The following is a 24,660-nucleotide window of genomic DNA, read 5'->3' as shown; positions in this document are numbered from 1 at the left end:
CCTCCCCAAGCTCCTTCCTAGAGGGGTCTCAGCCTCTTAGACCCATTCATTCCTTCTTCCCTTTCTCCATTCAGTCCATGGGTGTTAGCACAGGGCTCCGTCAGCATTGGTTCTAGACCTGTTACCTCAGCTTCTCAGATTCCTCCTTCTGAGGGGAAGGTAGGCCCTGTGGAGCTTACTGGGTCCACCCTTCCTCTTCCCTCTCTCTTCTCCTTCCCTCCCACCCAGTAGGTCCCACCCTCCTCCCCTCTCTCCCCCTGTCCTGTCCCTCTGCAATGTGACCCATCCTGGCCTATGGCTGTCTCGTAACTGGTGTCTGGGAGAGGGCTAGGAGGGGAGGCTTGCTTCTGGTCCCTGGTACCTGGCATAGAGCAGGAGAACTCCCCGTGAAGAGTCTGGATGCTACCCTGGCAAGGTCTATGGTCGCCTGTGCCTTCTGACCAATGGCAGCCTTCTTGGAGCTTCTGGCCAGCAAACACAGGCTAGAGTGAAGAAAAGAATGACCGTCAGCAGTTCCCAGCATCATTGTGTCCGGCGTGTGATTTCTCCCACATCCTTTCCAAGCCGCCATCTCTGGTCACAGTATGTACCCAAGGCCAGACTGAAGCCTTTTACCAGAAGACATCAAGAGGAGGAAGCTCTACAGGGGATATTTTCCATGGAAGAGTTGATGTGTGTTCTATAGTGTGGATGGATCAGGGGTCCCCAGAAATACCTTAGCGATTTCCATGTGGCATCAGTCACGGTCGGCCTGAGAGCCCACCTTGGGTAACCTACCATATTGCGTGACAACAGACCGTGCTGTTCAGATTGTAGGTCGGGGTGGGGCTCTGCCACTGCACACACAGCTAGGCTAGACACCACACAGAGTTGGCTTCCAGCAAGCACATGCTGGAGCTGGGGGCCTAAGTTCAAGGGCAGCAAAGCACAGGCCAGACTCCTGCTTCCTGCTGGAGATTTCCTGGCCAGGGTGAGAGAGTGAATAGGAAGGTGGTGCTGGGAGGACGTGTGAGACAAGGGGGAGAGAATGGGTCCCGCAAGTCTCAGGCCAAATACCTACCCCTGTCTCCACCAAGAGGACTTCACTCTGTGATGACAATCGCCCCAGTAAAATGCTTTAAAAGGAAGAATCCCGCCCCCATGGCTTCAGAAGACTCCGCCCACGGTAAGTGGATGCACAACGTTGCTGCTGCCCACATTCAAGATGGGGTTCCTTTCTGGAAACATTCTCAGACACACCCAGAGGTGTCCTGCAACAGCTGCCAGATGTTTCTCAATCCAGTCAAACTGACGGTGAACATGAGCCATCAGTGGGTGAGGGCCAGCAAGGCCGCTGTGAGTGCACAGTCCCCAGGGGACACTGAGTTCTGAGCACTGAGGACTTTGTTGGGCACTGCAGGCCTTATTGATGGGCTTCAGATAGCCCCAGAGCAGAGTGAACCCACTCTGAGGTGAAAGGTGAGCTTCTGTGGGATGTCCCTTAAAAGCTGGCAACCTCCTGAGCCCAACCTCTACAGGAAGGTGTGAGAGCCCTGCACCCAACTGCATAGAGTCCATGGCATCCGGGATTTACTCAGAGGTGTAGGCCTCCAGATGAGACACCAACCAAAACTTGGAAGAAGATTTGTGGACACCACCAGGGTGACATCAACAGATATGGACACGGGGTCAGCCATGTCCACTCTGTTGCTGTTTCAAGGATAGCATGTCTAGAAGGCCATCTAGAAGCCAAACATGTAACTCCTGGAGTGACCAGGCACATGTAAGAAATGACAGGAAACCCAACTATGGCAGTAGAAGATTCCACACTGGTACACAGTGGAGTGGGTGTAAAGCTACTGTCTGCCTGTCCATTAGTCTGTAAGTCTGTCTGCCTGCTTGTGTAGTCAGGGCGAACCAAAAATTCCTTGTAAAATAATGGATGAAGATTGTCTAGATTTGCTGAAAGCTAGAAACCTACAGCCCCCAAATCTAAGTGACCCCAAAAAGAGATGTTCATGGAGTACTCAGATGTTCACAGTCAACCCTACGTACAACATGCCAGCCAGCGAGAACTCTCCCGGTGTCCACAGCCACACTGCAAAAGGTTTGCAAGAAAATAAAATAAAATAAAGAAATCTAAAAACAACAGGAAAAATACAACTACTACAACAGAAACCACCCAAAACCCACCATGTCTGCATAGGAGCTCAGACTTCCACTAGGAGCTATGCATGCTGGGAAACAAGGTGTCTGTAAGCGCCAAGAGGAAAATAAAACCCACCAAACAGTGCTGTAGTTAGTCAAAAACCTTCTGAAAAAGAAGGCCAGACTCACAGCCCAAGGCCACTCTGAGGGATGAGTAAACTGATCCAGAGTTGACCTTGCTGATTAAATGCCATTTCAAACGGCAATTGAATTGATCGTGGTGATGGTGTCACAGAGCTGGGCACAGTAACCTTGTTGGATCATACGATGGAGCATCAAAAAAAAAATGAAGATAAATCTTTATTGGACACACAAGAGCTGAGTGAACTTGGCCCCAGTGGGCCTACCCTGCAACAGAGTGATGGTTTTGCAGGCTGGGAGGGAAAAATGTCAGAAGATATTAACAGAATTTCAATGCAGCCAAGCATGTCAGCACACAACCTGCAATCCCAGCCCTGAGGAGCTTGAGGCAGGAGGATCCCAAGTTTGAGACTAGGCTCGGCTACAGACTCAAGTTCTGCATCAAAACAGACACACATAAAATCTAATGCAGGTAGAGAGCCAGGGTTCTGAGGATAGGCCCTGCTGTGACCTGGGTAAACATGGCCACCCAGAGGCTCATGTGTTTGGATATTTGGTCCCCAGCTGGTGGTGGTGTTTGGGAAGGTTGTGGAACCTTTAGGAGATAGAGTCTTGCTAGAAGAAATGGGTCACAGGGGCTTTATAGCCTGGCCCCATTTTCTAGTCACTCACACTTCCTGGCTTAGAAGAGTGGGAACACCACCGTCCACTCCTATCTCCATGCCGTCCTTGACATGATGGGCTTCTACTCTTGAACTGTGAGGCAAGATAACTTGCTTCTTGTTGGGTCTTCTGTCATAGCAACCAGAAAATAACCAACGAAGATCAAATTTGTGAAGAACTTTCACAATCCAATAAGAACATCCAACGTGAGCAAAATGGCTTACCAGACACTTCACCAAGGAACATACACAAATGACCAAAAGATACAGAAGACGTACTTTAGTGTCATTAGCTGCCAGGGACCTTGGGCAAGGCCATTGTGAAATGGCAGCTGTGCCCACTGGTATAGATACAACACATGGTGGATAATAACAAGATCTGACAAGGCCATGAGGCAAGGAGATATGAAGCGGTACAGTTCCCTTGGAGACAGAATCACATAGTAGGTGACCAAGAATTCCACTTCAGGAAGGAAGTCCTGTGGTGCAGGTTTCAAGTACGAACAGCTCAAGTGCCCTTCAACAGATGCAATGGAATAGGGCTGTCTCTGAGTAAGAACAGAATGCTAACCCGAGGAGCAGTCACATGGGCAGGTCCTGGCAGTGTGTGGCTCTGCTGTCTGGGATGTGGGAAGCAGGATCTGGGGACCTTTGGCACTGGCCAGGTGTTCTGTGTCACAATGATGGTGATTATACTGCGTGTGAATTTTCTAGAATGTATCTCCATTTAAGCTTGTAGGTTGAGTGGCCACTGGGCATGCACAGCCCTAGCAGCTAAGCTAGCATGTTCCATAGGGGATATCTGAATGGACGGCAAGCCTGTGATGCATGCCAATAGTCTTCCCTTGCATATGAGATACAGGAACAGAGAGGTTGAGTTACGTATTCTAGGTTGCACAGCTAGAGGATGACTGAGAGCACATTAGAGATTGCCAGGGGCTCCCTCTCAGTCCTAATGGCTTCTTACTTGGGGAGATGCATCATGTTAAGACATGGTATTTTTCAGACTGCACCACTAGCAGGTGTCAGGTGCAGGCATCTATGAGCTGTGGGGGGCGGGGGAAGAGGCATGGGATAGCCAAGAAGGGTGCAGGACCAGCCAGCAAGGCCGGGACCTGGACCCAGCCTAGTCTGCTTAGGTTCTTGATCCTCTAGAAAGAGTACTGTCTGTTGAGCCGGGAAGCCATGCCCTCAAGTGACAGCAAGAGAGAAGGGCTGGAGGTGGCTGACAGGACGTCCACTCTCATTTCAGGCTGCCTTTTCCTCCTGGGGACCGTGTGACCTTCAATGGGAAGGATTGTATGTGCCAGAAGTGTTCTCCACCCACATTGGTGGGCAACAGTGCCCAGGTGGCCCAGGGCCTCCGGAGTAAGTGTGACCAGGCATCTGTAAGGGTGGGTGTGAGCTGCAAGCTGGGGTGGTCTCGACAGGACCTGGGATGGAGCCTGACGTTGGGCCTGCACAGTAATAGAGCACTGCATGCTGGGAACCCAATAAGAAACCCTCCCTACACCTCCCAACCTCCTGCCACTAAGCCTTTTGTACAGGCGGTGCCCATCACAGCCGCCTCAGCTTTTTCATCCCATGTCCCTTCTGTTGTCACCCAGCTCTAGGTCTCCTCCTCCAGGAAGCCTTCCCAACTTCCTCTCCATCTCTCCTTGTGGTGCTGGCATGAGGTCAGATCCACCTTGATGGCAGAGCCATAGTTCATTGTGCAGGGCAGGGACCCCTGTGTGTCTCTCATAGACTAAGGATGTTATCTGTGGCTGGCAGATAGGCAGTAGCCATCACAGAATGGCTTTGCCACTGGCGGAGCCATGCAGGGCTGTCAGGGCACCAGGGTCTTTCGCAGTGAGCACTCTGTCCCATGGCAACACTCCTTATGTACTTCGCAGGGACATGGATGGGGGAGGGTACTGAGAGCACCTTCATGATGACCCAGAGCTACAGAATTCTCCTGTGGGGCCTAGGCAGGGGAATCCAGACAGCCCTCCACTTGTCACTCTAGGGTACTTGGTGGGCCAGTTGGTGGCAATGTTGCCAGTCATGCCTCTACTGCTGGAGCAGCCCCAGCTCTGGTCACAGCACAGTTGCTAGAGCAGAGCCAGGCTCTCTGGTAGATGTCATCTGTACCTGCCTTCATTCACTCATGCCATCTGGGACCTGTGCTTGGATCTGCTCTCTAGTGGGTCAGAACTATAGCTCACAAGAACATCACCCTTTCCTTGGTATCCACAAGTCATAGCTGGCAGTTATGTGGCAGGTGGGAAAGTAGAGCCAGGAGTAGGAGTGGCAAGAGAGAATGGGGCTCAGACCCGTCCAGGAAGGTCGTGTCCCTTAGGTGAGATGCCGTGTTATGGGTGGGTTTACTATTCTGCCTCCAGCTGAGGATGGATTTGGGGTTGGTTTACCAGGTTTACACCTGATCATGCATGCCACTGTCCAACCCCAGGCCAGCCTAGACCCCAATACACCCTGGCGTGACATGATTCTGCACCAGATCCGATCTTTTAGGAGAATGAATCTCCTCTCCACCTTGGTTTTCCAGTCCCCAGCACAGGCTGCGCAGGCTCAAAATTCCTCACCCAGGACCAAGCCCCAGCATGGGCTACGTAAATGCTCCTTTAACTGTGAGACAGGGTCCTTTTAGCATGCCACTGTGTCTGGCCCTCTCCTCTAGGGCTACACTGGGCGAGTCTGTGGGGCCTAAGATTCTGAGGGATTGAGTCCAGGTCACTGGGAGTGCCCCCCTGGGGGTGTTGAAGGGCCCTGCGATATGAGACCTCTGGACCCACAGTGACAGTATCTGTGTTTGTCCTCTGTTTCAGGTTGTGGGGGCTGTGGCTTAGAAATCAAGAATGGCCAGGCCCTGGTGGCTTTGGACAAGCACTGGCACCTGGGATGCTTCAAGTGCAAGACTTGTGGGAAACTCCTCAATGCAGAGTACATCAGCAAGTGAGTGTGGTGGGCAGAACCAGTCCAGAAGGACTTGGCCAATGCTGTAGGTGGGGCATGGGTGTCCAGTCCTAGTGTGCTGTCTAGTCCTGCTACTGGACAAAGAGCAAGGGCCAGGACTTGCTCTGGTCCCTGTAGCCTTCATCTTTCTTCCCCGCAGTCCTGCTAAAGTGGGTTGCTGTCTCCAGCTCTGACGTCACAAAACACCTGTCTCTCGGCCAGGTGTGGTGGCTCATGCCTTTAATCCCAGCATTCAGGAGGCAGAGGCAGGCAGATTTCTGAGTTTGAGGCCAGCCTGGTGTATGGAGTAAGTTCCAGGGTAGCCAGGACTACACAGAGAAGCTCTGCTACGAAAACCAACAAACAAACCAGCAAACACACAAAGCACCTGGTGCTCAGTCACAGGATGCTACCTGGTGCCTGAACATTCCTGGCCCCGGATGCCCTGTGGAACACATGACAGCCGATAGACACTAGCCACAAGGGCTCACAGGGCTGGCTCTTCTCATGGGAGCCTACAGGTGTATGCTCTGATCTACAGAGATGGACTTAGGCTCAGTGCTCTCCCAACATGTTGTTAAGGGGCTGAGAGTGCCTGAGGACGAGAGAGCATTTGCCAGAGGCTGTGGGATCCTGTCATGAGCTGGGATATATTTTAACCCTGGGATCAAGGAGGTGAGGCAGAAGGTCCCCACCTCCTGGTGTAAGTGAAGTGAGTTGGGTGGTATGGGGGTTGAGGAGTCCTCCCAGCATGGGAAAGCTCTCCTTCATGCTCCAAAATTGGCATCCGCATAGAGGTTGATTGGGTGAAAAAGGTTCCCTATACAATTACATAGAGTGGAGTGCATGTACACAAATGCACACACAGACTTGCACACACACGACACACATATGTACATATGCACACACATGCATGTATACATACACATGCATGCACACATGTGCACATATATCCCTCCATGCATGCATACAAACATGAACACATGTGTATACATGCATACACATGTTCATACACACAAATATCCAGGAGCACATGTGTAGAGTCTCAATGGCCAATATGTTCATGCTGGCACCCAGGTTGGCACTATATTCTGTCACCAGGAGCTGAATAGCAAGTAACAGGGACCTCTCTGTATTCTTGATTATAATACCATGTGACCCATTGATCACAAAATGAAACAGTGTCCCCAAACCAAAGTGAGCTTCCTTTCATTCAGATGAATGACTCTGTAAAGCCTGACTCCCTGGCCTCCATCACAGCCAAATTGTGGGGAGTGACTCAGGCAGTCAGAGCCTGGTGTGCAGGACTCTTTGAAGAAAATGGCAGTGATGCCCCCAATCAGGTGCCACCCCACGCAGGGCGTTGGTGGCTCACCCACACCAGCATGTTACTTAGCAGCCTCCAGAGCCATCCCAGAACTGAGGGGGAGATCACATTGCCGTTGCTATGGAGATGGTATCTAAGAACTTCCTGAGTTTGCTTAGATAAATGGGCTTGTAGGGGTCTCCAGTCTGCGTCCTCCTCCCTCTGGGAGGCCACTCTGAGGGTTGAGATCAGTGGAGGACAGTCACAGAGGGGAACCCACCCCGGAGCATCCGTTCTGGGACATTGTGAGGGTCCAGGCATTGAGGGAAGGAGTGTGGCACTCAGTTTAAACCCCAACAGCCTTGAGTATGCTTGTCATAGCGGTGGGAAGTCTAGAGTTCACAATAGCTGCAGCCCACACAGCGAGCATGCTTTATAGTGGCAGGTATCCATCTTCCTGTCACCTCCACACCAACTCCTGCTGGGTGGTGACCCGTGACTGAAGACAACCACAGCTAGCAACACCGGGTAGTCTTGGACACTGACAAGTGCTTCCCTTAAGCCAGTCAGTCCCCAGCATCACCTTGTCTTATGATGACCTCACTCTCCCTGCTCCCGTTTTACTGTGGGAGGGGCCGATGTTAAGTAACACACTGGAGACATGGTATTTGGGTCCAAGGCAGTTTGCTTGTCTCCTCCCAGCAACCCTTTCCTATCTTGAGTGTGGCCACTTGCAACCTTGTTGCCTCCCCAAGCCCTCCTTCCCTGTGCCCTCTCGCCCTACCTTTGTGGCCCTTCACCTAGTGTTAGGCTCGCAGTGCTAAGGAGAGAGAATAGGTAAATTAGGAGATGTCCTGTCTGCGCCATCCCTCCACGATACTGGGGTAATGGCTAGTTCACTTAATACAGAACAGAGTCAGCCATTTTCCCGAGTGCAGCTTCCAGAGCAGTCTCCCTCCACATGGACTCCCCGCTGCCATCAGCAGCACTGAGTACACAGCCACACTTGCCACACAGGCAGAAGGCAGGCTTCACCCCAGGATCCTCCACTACAGCCAGAGGTGCCCTGCGCCCTTCTGTTTTATAGCACTTGCTGCTGGCCTTCAAGTCACCCCTGCACCCTTGTCCTCAGGGTGGGTTTTGCACCCTTTCTGGCCCCTGAACAGAAGGACCTGGGAGAAGAGCCAGGTCTATGACTTAGCACCTTTCATTTCCCAGGCTGCTTCTGTTTCTTCTCCCAGTCTCTGGAGCCCGCCCTCTCTCCTCTATCATCCTGTGGGCAGGTGGCCTGGCCCCTGTTCCTCTGAATAAATACCTGGGAAGTGTGCGGTTGTCATATGATATGTCTCATGTGGTGGCAAATGAGTGCTACCTGTCCAGGAATTGTACCCCAGGAGTAGGAGGAAGCCACCCTGCCTCCATTGTTGGACAGTTCTCTTGTGAGTTTTGTTGCATGTTGGGAGCCAAGTGGGTGACCCCGTGCCCTCCTGACTGGCTGTCTCATTTCAGGGACGGGCTGCCCTACTGTGAGGCTGATTATCACACCAAGTTTGGCATCCGCTGCGATGGCTGTGAGAAGTACATCACTGGTCGGGTGCTGGAGGTGAGAAGCCTGTGGCCAGGGCTGGCACTCTCTGAGGTTTAATCTCAGAAAGAGCTGAACCCTCTAGCTGTCTCTCCCCTGTGCCCAGAACCCTCGCACACTCTTTTCTTGTCCACATAGAGTTCATGTGGACACTTGACTCTCCGCTGTAAGCGCATGTCCACACATGTCGCACGCCTCCTCACATGGGATCTGGGATGTACTAGACCTGTCCTCTTGTTAGGCATAGCATGCTCTGGCTTACTGTGGTAAATAAGACTACACTGAACATCTTTCTCCCATGGCTCTGTGTGTGCTCCTGCTCTTCCCTCAGATAGGTCCACAGGAACATGGATGTTGGGTCAAAACTGCAAATGCTTGCACAGTTCGTGGCAGTCACTGTAAATTGCTTGCTTTTAGGTTAGAGCAGTGGTTCTCAACCTTCCTAATGAAGCAATCCTCTTTAATACAGCTGCTCGTGGTGTGGAGATCCCCCCAACCATAACATTATTTTTGTTGCTACTTCATAACTGTAATTTTGCTACTGTTGTGAATTTGAATACCTGATATGCAGGATGTCTGAGCTTCAACCCCTGTGAAAGGGTCATTTGACCCCTTTCCAATGGGATTGAGACACACAGGTTAAGAACCATTGGGATAGCATCTTATGACCCTCTCCCACCCCAGCCTTTGCTGACCTGGCTCTGGTAAGGCTCTGCCTTCCCCCAGCCCTGAGGCGGGCTGGCGTATCTCTTTCCTTTTCATAAGCATCGCTTGCTTCTGGACTGGGATCGTCAAGCTATTGGAGGAGGTTGTGTAGAGAGATTGTGATTTTGGTCTCCTGTGGGTCCTGTGAGTCTTGTCCTGGGTGGGGAGCACAGCTGGTATTCATGCAGGCATATCCTGGATTAGAACAAAAGGCCAACCTGTCCCACTCCTCCTAAGCCTGGTCCAGCCCCGTCCCCCACTTTCCCTGCTTCTCCTTCCACCTGCTCTGGAGTTTTACTCTGCCCAGGAGCCTTCTTTGTCTCCCTGAACACGAGCTCCTCCTTAGTGGTTTTTGTTTTCATTTTTTTTTATTTTAATTTTTTAAAAATCAGGGTCTCATGTAGCCCAAGGCTGGCCTTGAACTTGTATAGTAGAGGCTGACCTCCAATTCCTGATCCTCCTGCTCCAGAATATCATGTGCCCCCAGGAGCTTTTAAAACAGTTTAAATGGTACCTATTAAAAAGAGCATTTGCCAGGATTAGCCTGGTCAGAGGCCCCTGGGATGGCTGTGAGTATAAGATCTGTGTGGTTTCACCTCCCTAGACAGCCTCCCTGGCCTCCCTGACTCTGTGCCCCTCCCCATAGCACACTGAGGCCTGCACTCTGCTGTCTCACCCAGGGCCTCAAGCTCAAGAAACCATGTCTTTCTTCCCTTACGGACCTGGAGCTCCTGCCTCTCTCTTATGCCTTGGCACCCGTATATCTGGTCAACCACACAGCTCTCCCTCTTTCTCTGAAGTAAAGAAGATTCTAGAACTCAGCCAGGTGTGGGGAATCCTCAAGCAGAGCTTCCCACCGACTGTCCTACATCTCCTGACCTCAGCCAGATAGCAGACCTTGGGTGTCATGGCAACCTAATCTTGTCTCACTGAGTTGAGTCTGTGGGCTCATGTGGGCGCATCTTGGATCTGTCTCTGCCATTGCTGCTGATACTAAAAGCACAGTTTGGGAACCTGGCCCACTTCACTGCAGAGGCTGGCAGACCCTCACTAGAAAAGCTAGCCTGGGTGGGCAGACCCCATCCAGTACTGAGAGCTGGGCTGTGAGAGAGTTGGTGAGGTCCCCCATGTCTCTGCTCTGAGTTACCCTAGGAAAAAGCATGGGGAGGGATGGTCCTTGTGAGGCCATTGGGGTCCCCATGCACGATGAGAGTAAGGCAAGCACATGACCTCATCTGTAGCATGAGCGTCCTTACCGTGTGTCTCTGGGCCAAGCGCTGTGAAACACTGTTGGTGCACTCTATCTGGACCGTGCAAAGGGGCTGTTCTAGTTGCCAGGACCTGGACAGTCCTGGTTTTCCTCTACATTCTATAGTGGAGGAGGAAGGACTTCCCCTAGGGTTGCACGCTTTTGGTTTTGCCTTCTCTGGGGGCGAGTCGCTGCAGTGGTGGTTAGTGGAGGTGGTGCGACTGAGTCGTTGTTCTGCAGGCTCTGCACAGCTCTGAGCAGCCTCCTGGCGGGTGTGAGGTGGGAGCTGCTGCGGGTGGAGACAGCCAGCTCTGCAGAAGGGAGCTCCGCTGCAGTGGCACTGCCTGACGCTGGGCCAGGCAGGCTGACGCCCGCCCGGCTGGTAATGCTGCACTCTCGGGGAGCTGCAGGAACGAGTGACTTGTTGGAGGAAAGAAACAAGGACAAGGGTACGGAGGCTGGCTGAGGGCAAGGGTCACACAGGCAGGCCGTCCGGTCTCCTGCGCTGAGAAGGGCTGGGGACAGACTTCGTGCAGGTAGGAAGCCTGGCAGAGCTGTGCTGAGCCAGGTGGGTGGGTTGCTGGCGGTCCCTGCCGTCTTTCTTGCCCCCAGCTGTCCTCTCTGTGAAGCCCATGTAGGAGCTTCCTGTGCTCCCCCACAGCTGCCTCATTTGTGCTGTGACTGTGAGAGGCAGGCATGGTGCCATCTTAAGCTGTTAGTGCCAGCAGCACTGCCTGGGAAATGGGTGTTCCTGATGATAGAGGGTACTACTCCCTCTTCCTGTCCTCCGTCATGCCTGTCACAGTTCTGAGGAGCCTGCTCCATGGGGACCTGTGCAGTCACAGGAGGAGCACTGGCAGAGATGGACAGTTGAGAGCAGAGGTGCCGTGTGGGTGATGAGGCAGAGCTCACACTGGTTACAAGGTTACAGCCCTGAAGTGGTTGAAGTCGACCTATAGAGAGCTGCAGTTTGCGGGAGGATTCATGAAGCATGCCCTTCGGGAGTCCTTTGGAACTGGGTATAGGAGAGAGGTGTGTGTGTGTGTGTGTGTGTGTGTTGGGGGGGGGGTGACCCTGGCAGTGCTAAGAGCCCGGTCCTACAAAGGTGGGGTAAGCATGGTAGGTGACTTGGCCCCACTCTCTTAACCCTGATGGCAACATGGTTTGAAGCTCACGTTCAGTGCAGTTTTATACCTATGGCTGTTGCCTTGGTAACATGAAGCCCAGGGCTCCTTGGGACCACTAATTAATTCCTTCCTCACTTCCTCCCCTTCCTCCATTCCTCTTTTTCTTTCCTTCTCCATTCCTGGTATTCACTCCTATGGGACTCACTGGGTCCCACTGGGACCCCACTGTGAAGGATCTGTACAGGAAAAGAGACTGTCCTGGCTGCTCTGCCCTGGGTCAGGGAGTCACACAGACATTTGTTTCTGAACACCATCCCCTGTCACGACTGGGCGTTGCTTTCAACTTCTCACTTCGTATTCCCATGGGCACATTCCTCGCCACTCATAGGCATGTGCGCCTTGCTACCAGCAGAGAACAAACTGTTTTCAAATAGTTGGGAGCATTTGAAAGCTGCAATGAAGACAGCATCTCAAGCCCCTAAAACCAGTGTGCCATTTACAGAAGTGTTTTCAAAAGACACACTGGCTTATGCAAAACAAACAAAAATCACTCCAATGAGTGCTGACACCTATTCGGTATTTAGAAATGACATTTTTGCATTTCACTTATATAAACACACACACACACACAGAGAGAGAGAGAGAGAGAGAGAGAGAGAGACAGAGAGAGAGAGACAGAGAGAGAGAGAGAGAGACAACAACCCATAACTTATAACTTATGTGGATACAATACCTAGAGACACACAGAAAGGCACAGGCACACAGCATGCACACATATACAGGCATATATTATATGATTTATTTATTAACAGGAGGCAAATCCAGTTCTCTAGGTAACCTGTTTTATCAGACTTAATCATATAATAAATATATATGATTCCTAAAATAGATGTAGGCATATATTGCATACAGACAACACATATAGACACACAAAGACACACACACACACACACACACACAGAGAGAGAGAGAGAGAGAGAGAGAGAGAGAGAGAGAGAGAGAGAGAGAGAGAGAGAGCGCATGTATTTGGACAGAACTCTTTGTCCCCAGGGAGTCCTTGTGCTTGACCATGGACCTGTCTGAGGTGCCCCTGATGCACCCTCATGGATGCATCTCTGGGAGGCCGGCCCTAAGAGCAGACGTGTGGGTAGATGACATAGCTTCCCAAGAGGACATCCTAAGTGAAGCTAATGGTGCAGATGAAGAGGGGAGGTGGAGATAAGAGCAGCCAGTGGGCCTTTATGTCAGTCTCAGATTCTGAGAAGTGGGGAGCCAGTGGGGTGTTAAGGGGGATGGGCACAGGGACAGAGCCAGCCTGGGAAGGGACTCCAGACTTCCAGGGCTTTGCTGGGCAAGCACTAACTTGGTTCTCTATCTGAGAACAAGAAGTTCCTGCAGGGTCTCAGATGAGCCCTGGGGAACCAGTCCTACTGCTGCTACCAGGTACCGCTGGGCTGCCTGACACCCACTCAGGTTTTTTGTTCCCTTGCCTTGTGAATTTCATTTCCTCATTGCACCATGACAATCAGGACTTTTGGCATCTGGATTCGTTTTTCGAAATTCACAAGAAGTTTGCAAACCTGGCATGGTAGCACCCACCTGGAATTCCAGTATTCAGAAGGAGACAGGAGACAGGAGACTTACAAGTTCAAGGCTAGCCTGCCCTTGCAAAGTGAGATTGTCTCTAAAGACCAAAGGCTGGGCTATAGCTCAGTGGGAGAGCAGTTGTCCCGCAAAGGCAAGACTATGAATTCAAACCCAAACTGAAAACAATAAACAAGAATAAAGGCATATAAACTTTCAAGAGTGGCCAAGGAATGACCCCGGATCCCAGCAGCCACCTGCAGGTCCAGCTCTGCTTTTCATGGTGCAACCAAAGGAGAAGCTAGGGTCATCAGGAGGCAAATCCAGGTCTCTAGGTAACCTGTTTTATCAGACTTAATAGCTGGGTCTGAGGAAGAAGGTATTGGCCTTGGGTGTGGGAGGCTCAGTCAGGAAGGTCTGGATTTCTGCTGACCAACTGAGAAGAGGATCCTTGCTCCAGCCTACAGAGGAGGAGAGGCAGTGTCTCAGGACATGAGGCTTCTACTGCACCTTAGTACCACTGACCTTTTCTTCAGCGATGCTTTGGGACTGTTCTTAGAGCCCTGCCTGCTGGCTTGGCCTTGTGGGGCTGCAGGGGCTCCGTGCCCTTATAGACCACTCACATCTCCATCGCCGGCTTTGGTGTTTTGCTAAAGATGGCAGTTGCTTGTTGGAAGGCATAAGATGTTTTTCTAAAACCACACAGTGCCAAAGACCTCTTGGGCTCCTGAACACACTGTTCAGATCTAAGCCATCTTGAGCCCCAAGCAGGCGTGAGGCTAGGCCATCAGCCAGCTAGGGATCCAGGGGTGGTGACACAGATGTTCAGTGCTGAAGCAACCTGCTCTTGATGCTTTAGGTCTTCCTGTAGGAAAACTCTGGGCAGATACCTGGAAGATGCCTCGCTGTGAGGGAGACACAGAGACAGTAGACCATGACATGAGCAGTGGAGAGACTTACCTTTGACTCTGTCAGCCTTGCTGGCTTCTTATGTTCTCTCTGGGGGTGGGGGAGGGAGGGAGGGAGAGAGAGAGAGAGAGTCAAAGAGTTCTGTGGTCCTACTGCAGCCTCTGTTTGATAGTAGAGGACACGGAACCCCAAGACAGGTCACAAGGCCCAGGTCACACAATGCAATTAAAGGTCTCAGGCAGGAGTCATCCCCTGGCTTTTGCTGTGACCTGGGATGGGTCAGGTGACTTGAAGGCTCATCCCCCTCAGTAGGCGTCACAGCCAAATTGTGTTCTCTATGATATCCGGGATACAGGCCTTCCATTTTATCTTCCTGTCACAGACGGATTGTTTCAGAACATGGAGCCATTTTGAAACGTGGCTCTGCTGTTGTCTGCCATGCTTTAGAGATGAGTGATCCCCAGCAAGAGTGAGGACAGTGGGCTCTCCCAGCTAAGACTGTGGTCAGTGGGGGAGGGGCGGTGCTGGGAGCAATGACTTGCCTGTGGCTCTGACTTGAGTGTGGGGCTCTGTAGTAAGGTAGGCATGTGCTGTGACCATATGGGAAGACACCCACATAGAGTAGGCACTCTGTGACCACCTCCCCTTCACCATGTCCATTACCCTATAGTACCACCAGGTATAGGAACTGAGCATATGGGCAATGAGTGCGTGGATGGAACCCACGCTGTGAGTTCCTGAACCAGCAGGAGCTCAGCCACAACCAGTCTGTATGCTCTAAGGCTGTGGCACCTTCTGGGGAGTAGTGTTTGGTCCAGACTGGGAGCTTGTCAACCTAGCTAAAAGCCTAGCTCTGCCCTACTAGTGCTAAGGCCTTGGGTAGGTCTTCTGGCTTCCCTGAACCTCAGTTTGCTCATCTAAGCCGTGGGTGTGGTTGTGCCCACACATGGGCATGGATGCATAGAAATCTCTGGATGTATTGCTGACACGTGCCTGACAGTGACAAGAGCACCACCAGGGGCCAACCTCTTCCAGATGCAGAGGGAGCCCAACTGTGCAGCGAAGCTCGGGGAATACACTAAAACACACACAAACTCCAAGGCATCTCAAGCTTCTGCCGTCAGTGTTCGAACCTCTCCTCACTGTTCCCATAGCTTTTCCATCCCTCAAAAGGAACCCTCCACACACCTCGGGTCCCGGCTGCCTCTGCGGCGTTGCCTTTTCTGCGTGTTTCTGGGAGTCGCGCAGTTGGCCTTATATGGCTGGCTCCTTTACTTCAGTGTTCACAGGCTGTCCATACTGTTGCACCTATGGGTGCTTCCTCTGTTACATAGCCGTGCAGGATCCTACGGGTGGGCGTGCTGCACTGAGTCCTTCACGGTGCACGTATGAGCTTAGGAGCCATTGGCCAGTGTGTGCCTTGGTGTTGATAACTGGGTGTAAGAGGCTTTGCTATTTTTTGGACACCAAGGAGTGAATTTTAGTTTATATGGTGAATGGGCACAATTCTCCACAGGCTTCCCATGCTCCTGGTTGTTCTTGTTTCGCTGGGTACAAGATACCTTGTCCTCGGAGGTCAGGAGCTGGTTTGCAAGTTCCCACGACAGTGACATGTAGCAGGGGCCATCTTTTCAGCTCCATCATTTTCTTACCCTCTTTAGAGAGATGTCTAAGTTGCCCCACCCCCACCCCCTGGCGTATATAAACATGAGTGCAGGTGTGTGCGGGTGTGCACCTGTGTTCAGAGATGAGGCAGGTGCCAGGCGTCTTCCTTTGTCACACTCAGCTTACTCCTTTGAAACAGTCTCTCTGCAAACCTGTCAGCTGATAAGCCCTAGCCCCACTCCTGTCTCCGTCCCTGCCCCCTGTATTGCCAGGGTTTCAGGAGCGCATGAGAGCATGCTCAGCTCGTTACCTGGGTGACGGGATCTGAACTCAGCCTCCTGTGGTTGCACAGCAAACCCTCTTAAGCCGAGAGATCTTTCCAGCCCATTTCTTTTGTTTTTTTAATGACGCTCTTATTTGGTCTTAAAACAACAACATCAAAACAAAAGAAACAAACAAACAAACAAGTAACCAATACTTTGTTGGAGGGCCTACACTTCCCTAAGACAGAAACCAAAAACCTGTTACACAGACAGTCTCAGGTGCTGTCCTAAGTTTGCAGTCTGTTGTTATCTGTGGCTTCCCTGTCACAACTCTGGCTCTCCTGTCCTGCTTGGCTCTGTTCTCTCCCAGTGGCTAGAACCTGCCACCCCTGCAGCAGCAATGCTGCCTCTGGGCCCACACAGCCACCTTGGTCTCACAGTGTGGCAAAGTGTTAGGAGCCTCCATACCACAAGGCCAGACCTTCCGCCTCCAAATTCCTCCCTCCGAGGGTCCAAAATATGAAGGTTGACTTTTGTAACTTCTGACCTTTGTAGATGTCACCACCTATGCAGTTGCTGCTACTGCCACTGCAAAGCTTCCTCCGTGTCCCCCATTGTCATAGCCATTCCTGCCATAGCCCCACCCACAACTGCCACTGCCAGAGTTTCCAGAAGAACCATGTGGGACCTCATGAAGCCCTGGTCATCTCAGGTGTTAACAGGGCTCACCTCTCAACTTTCCCAGTGTGGCAGCCCCTCTCGAGGTGACCACTGACAGTGAGGCATTTCTGAATGGCAACCTCATCTACAGAGCCATGGTCCTCAGAGGTGCTGGGCAAAGCTGTTCCTTCCCCCGATGTCTGTCACCATCCCAGTCACATCTCTTTTCTTTGCCATGGCTTTCCTCAGTGGTGGCCAGGGTGACGGCAACCAGGTCAGTGTAATGACAGAAGTGACAGTGGCTGTGGTCACAGAAGGAAAGATCTCTTCCTTCACACTTAACAGATCTCTTAGTCTTTGAGAACCTTCTCTCTGCTGCCTTTGACTTGCTCTCTCTCTGTTCTCAATGTCACACGGCTTTGCATTCGCAGCTCTCTCTCCCTCCAGCCCGGTGGTGGCAGTTAAGTGTTTCCCGTCTCCTCAGACATTCAGAGATGGTTTTAAAATCCTGCCCGCTGATTATTTCAATACTTTTTCAGATTCTTCACAAGCCTGACTTAGGCCCGACAGCAGGGAGACGAGAGCTTTCAGTCAGACCTGGTCTCATCTACAGGAAAAACGTGCTGTTCCCCTCTTACCTGGGTCATGTCTTATTGAATGACAGCAGTTCTTTACATATTCTGGATCCCATGCCCTTATTAGGTATATGACTTGCAAAGCCACCCTCCCCTTCTTTGGCTTGCCTGCCTAGCCTTCTGCCAGGCCCATTTGATGAGTGGGAGAGTTTGTGGGTTGCTCATGGTTTTGCTGTCCAGGCTAAGTCTCCGTCCAGGTAAATGTGGGCTTTCTGCCAGGTTTTCATTTGATGGTTTTGCTGTTTTGGATCTGGTAATTAGGTCCTTCCATCTGTTTATGGAACTCTTAACACTTGAGCGAGACATGTGGCGAGGAGTGGCCAAGTGTACCTGTTGGGATAACCTTTTTCTTTTTCTTTAATATTGTGTGAAGCTGTGTCCCTGTATTTTCAATTGTTAATTCTGAACTGGCAGAGAGCAAAATGCTGGCAGGATCTTGGTATTGTCGTTTCTGTGGCCTATGACAGACTTACATTTGTAAATCCGCTCAGATCCTTAAAGGCCAAACAGTGCTCTATGCCTAAAGGCAATCTGGAATTGTGTCTGAAGATGTCTCGCTGCTGATTGGTTGTCGAAAAGATCTGAAGGCCAATAGCTGGACAGGAAGCAGAAGCAACTGGGCAGAGAGAATGACACAGGATAAGAAGGCAGAAACTGGAGATTCAGAGAGTAGACTTGGGAAGAAGCAGACATGGACTGCAGAGGAATAGAGAGGTTTAGAGCTAGCCATATAGCTCTCATATAGTATGGGTGGGTTGTGGGCAAGATAGCCAGGCTAAGTTAGATGAGCTAGCGGGGAGATTATCCAAGCAAAAGGCCTAAGCTTTAAATTATGTAGAAGTCCATGTCATTATACTAGTGGTGAATCTGAGAAAGCCCCACTATATGTAACTGGATAGACTTCCACAGATCAGCACACTCGAGTAACCACCACCCAAGCTAGAACCAAGAACACACCCAGCCTCTGCAGACATCTCCCTGTCACCGCAGGATAGCCACCACCTCTAACAGTCCCTCTCACCTGGATCCTGATAAACCAGCGTCCGGATCCTCTGTGCTGGCCTCTCTTTTCAGACTGTCTGCACCCTCTGTTCTTTGTACAGGGCATGAGGGTCGAGGGGGTTATGATCTGCACCCTGGAGCTAAGGACTTTCCAGTAGGGTTGGGAGCCCACAGGCCCAGTCTGAAATGGATGCACTTGGGGGCCCACTGGGCATCTATCTGAGCTCCACCGTCTGCCCACAGGATGATCTTGCTCAAGCCACCTCCCCAGACTCCATGCCCTTTATGACAGTGAAGGCTATAATATACCCACAGTGCATTCTATAAAGGACTGCCACAGAACGAAGGGGGCTAGTATGGGACTGAACAGTGTGTGCACAGTGTAGCAAGTCACAGCAACTGTTAAAGAGGGAAATACAGTCTGTCGCCTCTCTCTCTGTCTCTCTCTGTCTGTCTCTGTCTCTGTCTCTGTCTCTGTCTCTGTCTCTGTCTCTCCCTCTCTCCCTCTCTCTCTCTCTCCTCTCTCTCTCTCTCTCTCTCTCTCTCTCTCTCTCTCTCTCTCTCTCTCTCTCTCTGTTTTTGTCTCTCCATCTTTCTCTCCAGTGTGTTTATATCTCTGTGAATGCAGCTTGTGTGGGATGCCTGAAGAGGACAGGAGAGTCTGGTGCTGGAGTTACAGACAACTGTGAGCTGCCTGACTTGGGTGTTGAGACCCGAACTCAGGTCCTCTGGAAGATCAGCAAGCTCTCCAGCCCTAAGTCTAGTGTTTCAGAAACTGTTCCCACCAGTGTTCTCTGTCCCTTTCAATTCATACATTGGCACAGCTGGACACACAGGGCTTGTTAACCCTGGGGCTGTCAGAGACCTGCTGGGAAGAGGTATGGGGAGTTGTGACTTTTCAAAGAATACATAGCAGTGTTTGACCTTTGCTCAGAACCCAAAACCCAGTGCCTCCTGCCCACTCACAAGGCTGTCTACTGCAGTCACCAAATGACCCAGCCCCTTACCCTGTTATTCAGACTGGCATTGGAGATGACCAATGTCCATGAAACCTTTCAGCCCTGGAAGGGTCCTGTCAGCAAATCTCAGTGTGTTCTGGGAGGAAGAAGCCAGGACAATTGCTAAGCAGCGAGGAATGGATCAGAAGGGATAGGATTAGGAGGCATTGGGAGGACTCCTATGAAGGAGGTAGCTTTGGGAGAAAACAAGGCTATTTGGTGAGGCTGGGAGGCCCAGAGGATTCCCAGGTAGCAGGGTTAGTAAGAACCAGGGCTGGGACTGGGGTCAGCTGCCATGGGTGGTCCTCTGTGCCTTGAGGATCCCTTTGTCTGAGACATAAGCATGGGCGTGGGTTGAGCTGATAGCTGGGGGTAGGGGGAGCTGTCAAGGCCTACACAGGAGAGGAACACATTTTAGATCCTCCTCTCCCAGAGGCAGAGGCCTTGGCCTACTTTTTTCCAGGGAAGGGAGTGAGGTAAGGTGTTTTTTAAGACCCCTCTATTCAGGAAGGTGTCAATTAAGATTCAAGTTCCGGAGCAGGCGTGGGGCCTCTTCCCATTTTAGGATGCTGTGAGGTGAGGGCTTCATTTCTCACACTTAGTAACAGGCCCACCTGCCGCACCCTGGGAACAGTGCTCACTCTTGAGAACAGTGGAAATAACATTTTAGAACTTTTTTTTTCCCCTTGGCGCCGTGAACAAGTAAGCCAGAGGCAAGAAGTTGCAATTAGTGTAATCTATTTATTGTTTCAGGATTAAAAATTGTAATCTGATTTAATGGTTCTTAAGAACCACTAAGCTAGGAAGTGTCGGTCAAGCAAAGTGAGGGATGCAGAGATCAAAACAAAACAAAGCCAAAACCCCAGAACTGTCCTCCCATCACCAGAGAAACAAGGTTACCTCCTCCTAGTCTCCAGTCCTTGCTGCTATCCCTTGTCCTCCAGGACATGCAGAGGTGAAGGGACCAGGCCCCCCTTTGATACTAACCTGTCCACAGTCACATCTGGGAACCATTGGCTGTCCAGTTGGTCTCCAGAGGTCAAGGATAAGGTGGGTGGGTGACACCAGGTCTCCCAGGCTCTGACCCCTCAGAGGCCTTGGCGTCCCCTGTCTAGCCTGTGCAGATCTGTAATCCCGGTGGCTGCTGGACCTTTGATGTGCTCCCCAGATGTGTGCATAGTCAGATGCCTACCCTGTACACTTCATCCTGCTGGGTGCCCGCTGCAGTGGCAACACTCACGTGCTTTGTGCTTTCCCCAGGCTGGAGAGAAGCACTACCACCCTTCATGTGCGCTATGCGTCAGGTGCGGCCAGATGTTCTCAGAGGGCGAGGAGATGTACCTGCAAGGTAAACGCTCGGATATTCCTGACATGCACTGTGCTGGGGGTGAAACTGGTCATGGTGCTGCTAGGAGCTGGCACTGTCACGCACGCACGCATTCTGTGGTCTCTACTCAGCTGTGTCACCATTGAGGGCGTGAGTAAGCCTGAGTGAGTGAGATCAGACTGCTGAAGAGCAGGCCACGAGGTCCCGCCATGGCCCTTCAGGCCTCATCCCTGCTCCTGGACTCACAGACTTTTAGTCACGCCACCCCTGAGCCTTGGCTTGTGATGCCCCTGTCACACTGCAGCAAGACCAGACTTCCTTCCTGAAGTGTGCGGAGAAGCAGCTTTCATAACATTGAAAGCAGAGGGAAATTGGCAGACAGGAGCCCTCTAATGCATTCATGGGCAAGCCACGCACTCACCTTTAAAAATCATATTGACAGGGCCAGTGAGGTAGGTCCCCAGTTAGAGACCCTCCTGCTGCACAAACCTTTTGACCTGAGTTCCATCCATGAAACCCAAGAAAAGGTGGAAGGAGAGAGCCGACTCTATGGAGCTGCCCTCTGACCTTTATGTGTGCACCATGGGACATGCTCCATTAAAATAAAAATAAATCACTAGATAGTAGTGTCAAGATGGAAAATAACAGTGACACAGCTTGGCCACCTTCACGGCAGTCTCTCTCATTCTAGAGCCACACGATGTTTCATTCCCTACAATAGATCAAGCGTCCCGCAGTCGAGCAGAGGGCGTGATGGTGTAGACCTAATGAGGCTGCAGATGGCAGGGGTGGCAGAGAGGTGATGCCATTGCCAGGTCACTTCCCCGCCCCAAGGCAGTATGGGAGACAGAGCAGCCAACTGAAGCTGGCTGGTGGATTAGCACCAGTCATACAGGCTGCTTAGGAGTGTGCCAGCCTAGCAGGCCTGACTGGGAGGTTATGGCTATCCCCTCCTAGTTCTGTCTCTTGGGAAGTCAAAGGAGCAACATGGCTTCATCTCAAAACTCTACTGGGAATGACGTCATTTGGGTGAAGTTCGGTAGCGATATGGTGCAAGCTTGGTTGAAAGTCATACCCTCGACAACTGTCTTCATTGGACATTACAGTGTAGAACAGGAGAGGGGTCCTTGGGGCCCCTGGACAGGAGACCAAGCTAGGCTGCACAGCCTGGGATCTCCTCCCAGATGAGATGAGCCCTTTCAGACTTGTGATTGCTATTAAACTCCGATCGGAGCACCCAGTGTTCCCTCAATTCTTTCCTACTGGCAGAAAGCAGTGTAAGGGAGGCAGTGACCCTTGTAGGGGAGAAAATACAGTTTTTGCTTCACCCTTGGTGACCCCTGCAAGGGAAGGTAGGCAAAGAGTAAAGGGCAGGCAGAAGCAAAAGAATGAGTGTCCCTTGTGTATGTGCAAGAGATCCAGGGTGACAGTAAGTCTCTAGGGTGGATCTCAGAGGGAGCTTTGGTTTCTGGCTGAGATAACACATTCTTAGCCAAGAGAAAAGAAAGTCAGGAAGATGTCAAATAGAGGAAGGAGACCTAATCGCACCTCCCCAGTGATGGGACCCCTGCTGACTCCCCATCTGCCAGGTGAGGTGTGTCCTCACACCCAGAGACCTCTATACAGATCTGGACTTCTCCTCTGCAGCAGTCTCCTTTCTGTTGTATTCTCGACTGTTCATGTCCCAGGTTACCAGCTCAAAGTGATCCTTCTGCCACAGAAGTCATGGATGTCACATGCCACTGCTGGTCACATGCTGGGGTAGCATGCTCTGAACTGCTTGATCTCAAGGGGGAAACTATGTTATTTTAGTTTCATGTCCGTTGTTGTGATAAAAATATCTTAACCATAGAGGTGGAAAGGGTTTATAGTTCATGACTTCAGGGTGGCCCATCATTGTGGGGAAGTCGAGGCAGAAACTTAAAGCAGCCAGTCATGCCCACAGTCAAGATCAGAGAGAAATGAGTCGCACACATGCTGCCTGCTTGCTTGGTGCTCAGCTAGCCATCTCTGCTCTTATACAGTCCAGGACCCAAAGCCTGGGAATGACGCCCCCCATGAGGGGCTTAGTCATCTTACATGAATTAAGATTAAAGACCAACCTGATCTAGACAGTTCCTCAGGTGAAACTATTCTCCATGATTCTAGGTTGTGTCAAGTTGACAAGGACAACTAACCAACACCTGCATCTAGGGTGGGAATCCTTATAGAAATCAGGACAAGGCTGTCACCAGAGATGAACAAGGAATGTCACCCACCAGTAAAGGTGGCCAGGGGTCTGGAGGGAAAGATTCTCAATGACTTGCATTAATTTAGCTAAACCCGGGCTAAGTGGGAGCAGAGGTCAAGGACTAGACAGAGGTCACAGCCTTGTCTAGAGTGGAGTTTAAGGCACACGGAGTTTGTGTCTCACTTCCTACTGAGTGCTGGGAACAGATAGGGCAGACAGGCCAGCCCACCTTCCAGAGCAGCAGTCAGAGGGGGCTGGTGTGAGGCCAAGGGACCCAGATGCACCAGCAGCAAAAGCTCAGAGTGCTGCTTGGAGGAGGTGTGGGCAGGACTTGGCTTGGATGAATGGATAAATAGGAAGGCAGGGAACCCATCAGGGGCCTGCATCTAAGCTGAGGGTGCAGCAGGAGGAGAGAGTTCACCTCTCAATCACTACCCAGGGCTAGCAGGAGATATAGAAGCAGGTGGATTGAGAGGCTTTGCTTCATCCCAGCAGAGGTGACCAGGGGACACTGGTATGAATGGGGACTAGCACTAGGGTGGGTATGATCCATGGGCTAAGTAAGGATGGCCTTGTGTTGATATTCCATCTCTCTGGCCTCTGATTCTTTCACCTGGGGTCACAGGGGCAGCTGAGCAGGGGTAGGCAGGGTACGGATCCGATAGCAGCTGCATCTGTTGCATGCTGCCTACAGACCAGTGTGAGTATCGACAGAGAGGCATTCCGAGCTGTGTCAGACAGGCTTCCCTTTTCTGAGGCAAGCCCTGGGATGATGTCAGATGTGACAGGCTCGTCCCCACTGTCGCCTGTTGTCCCCAAGGCGAGATCCTGAGAATCAGGCCAGCCACTGTGGCTACCCAGTAGAGGCCCTCTGCAGAGGCTCCACTGTAACAGTCAATGGAGCCCTTAGACAGAGGGATGACCAATGCCAAGCACGGACAGTGGCTTCGGGACACGTGCTCACATGGAGGTACCGTCATCTCAGAAAACAAAGACTCCCTTCACCAGTCTGGGCTGGTCCAATCATTGCAGTGGAACCTGCCAGGGCTTTCTGCGGCATTGGGTCCAGGCTGCCCTCTCAGGCATGGGTTTCTCATACTGCAGTGAGGGTTTGACCAGGCTAGTGGAGAGCTCTGGGGAGCTGAAGCCTATGGCCGGGGCCTTGTGTGGAACCCCACCATTCCTGGCCACCCTGAGGCCCTGTGTTTGGCCACTCATACCTGCCCTCTGTGAAGGTGGTGTCTGACTTGTTGCTGATGCTGTGATCAGAGCTCTGGCACATGTGGGTGCTGTGATACTCATGGTGTCCTGGTCATGAGAACCTCTTCATCCCCACCTCTGCATCTGATTCTACCTCTAAGAACACCCCTCTGGCCATCTTAGGCTGAGCTGTGTGCATGCCTAGGCTCCCTGGAATCCCTGTGGCCAGCCTTAGGAGTGACTGGCCCACATTGGGACGATCTCCCCTTTCTCTCCTGTCCTTGCATCACATGAACCAAACTGCTCCAACCAGGTACTATGATCTCAGTGTCACAGAGGGGAGGCATTGAACCTGTTCAAAGGGCATTGAGCAGATATTCAGGCATGGAT

General features: G+C 51.6%; 1 protein-coding gene across 8 annotated transcripts in view; it reads left to right on the top strand.

Annotated features, from left to right (window-relative positions):
- Positions 1 to 24,660, top strand: part of Ablim2 (actin binding LIM protein family member 2) — a 124,909-nt gene that overhangs the window by 44,024 nt on the left and 56,225 nt on the right. For all 8 annotated transcript variants that reach the window (XM_032917141.1, XM_032917136.1, XM_032917138.1 and 5 more), the window contains exons 4-7: positions 4,183 to 4,298; positions 5,759 to 5,885; positions 8,701 to 8,794; positions 20,774 to 20,861. In XM_032917141.1, coding sequence (XP_032773032.1) covers positions 4,183 to 4,298; positions 5,759 to 5,885; positions 8,701 to 8,794; positions 20,774 to 20,861 — 425 coding nt within the window. The remainder of the gene's footprint in view (positions 1 to 4,182; positions 4,299 to 5,758; positions 5,886 to 8,700; positions 8,795 to 20,773; positions 20,862 to 24,660) is intronic.

Source organism: Rattus rattus, chromosome 11 (assembly GCF_011064425.1).
Source record: "Rattus rattus isolate New Zealand chromosome 11, Rrattus_CSIRO_v1, whole genome shotgun sequence".
NCBI lineage: Eukaryota > Metazoa > Chordata > Mammalia > Rodentia > Muridae > Rattus > Rattus rattus.
The sequence above is the reverse complement of the archived record's forward strand: the minus strand, read 5'-3'. Positions and strand labels throughout refer to the sequence as shown.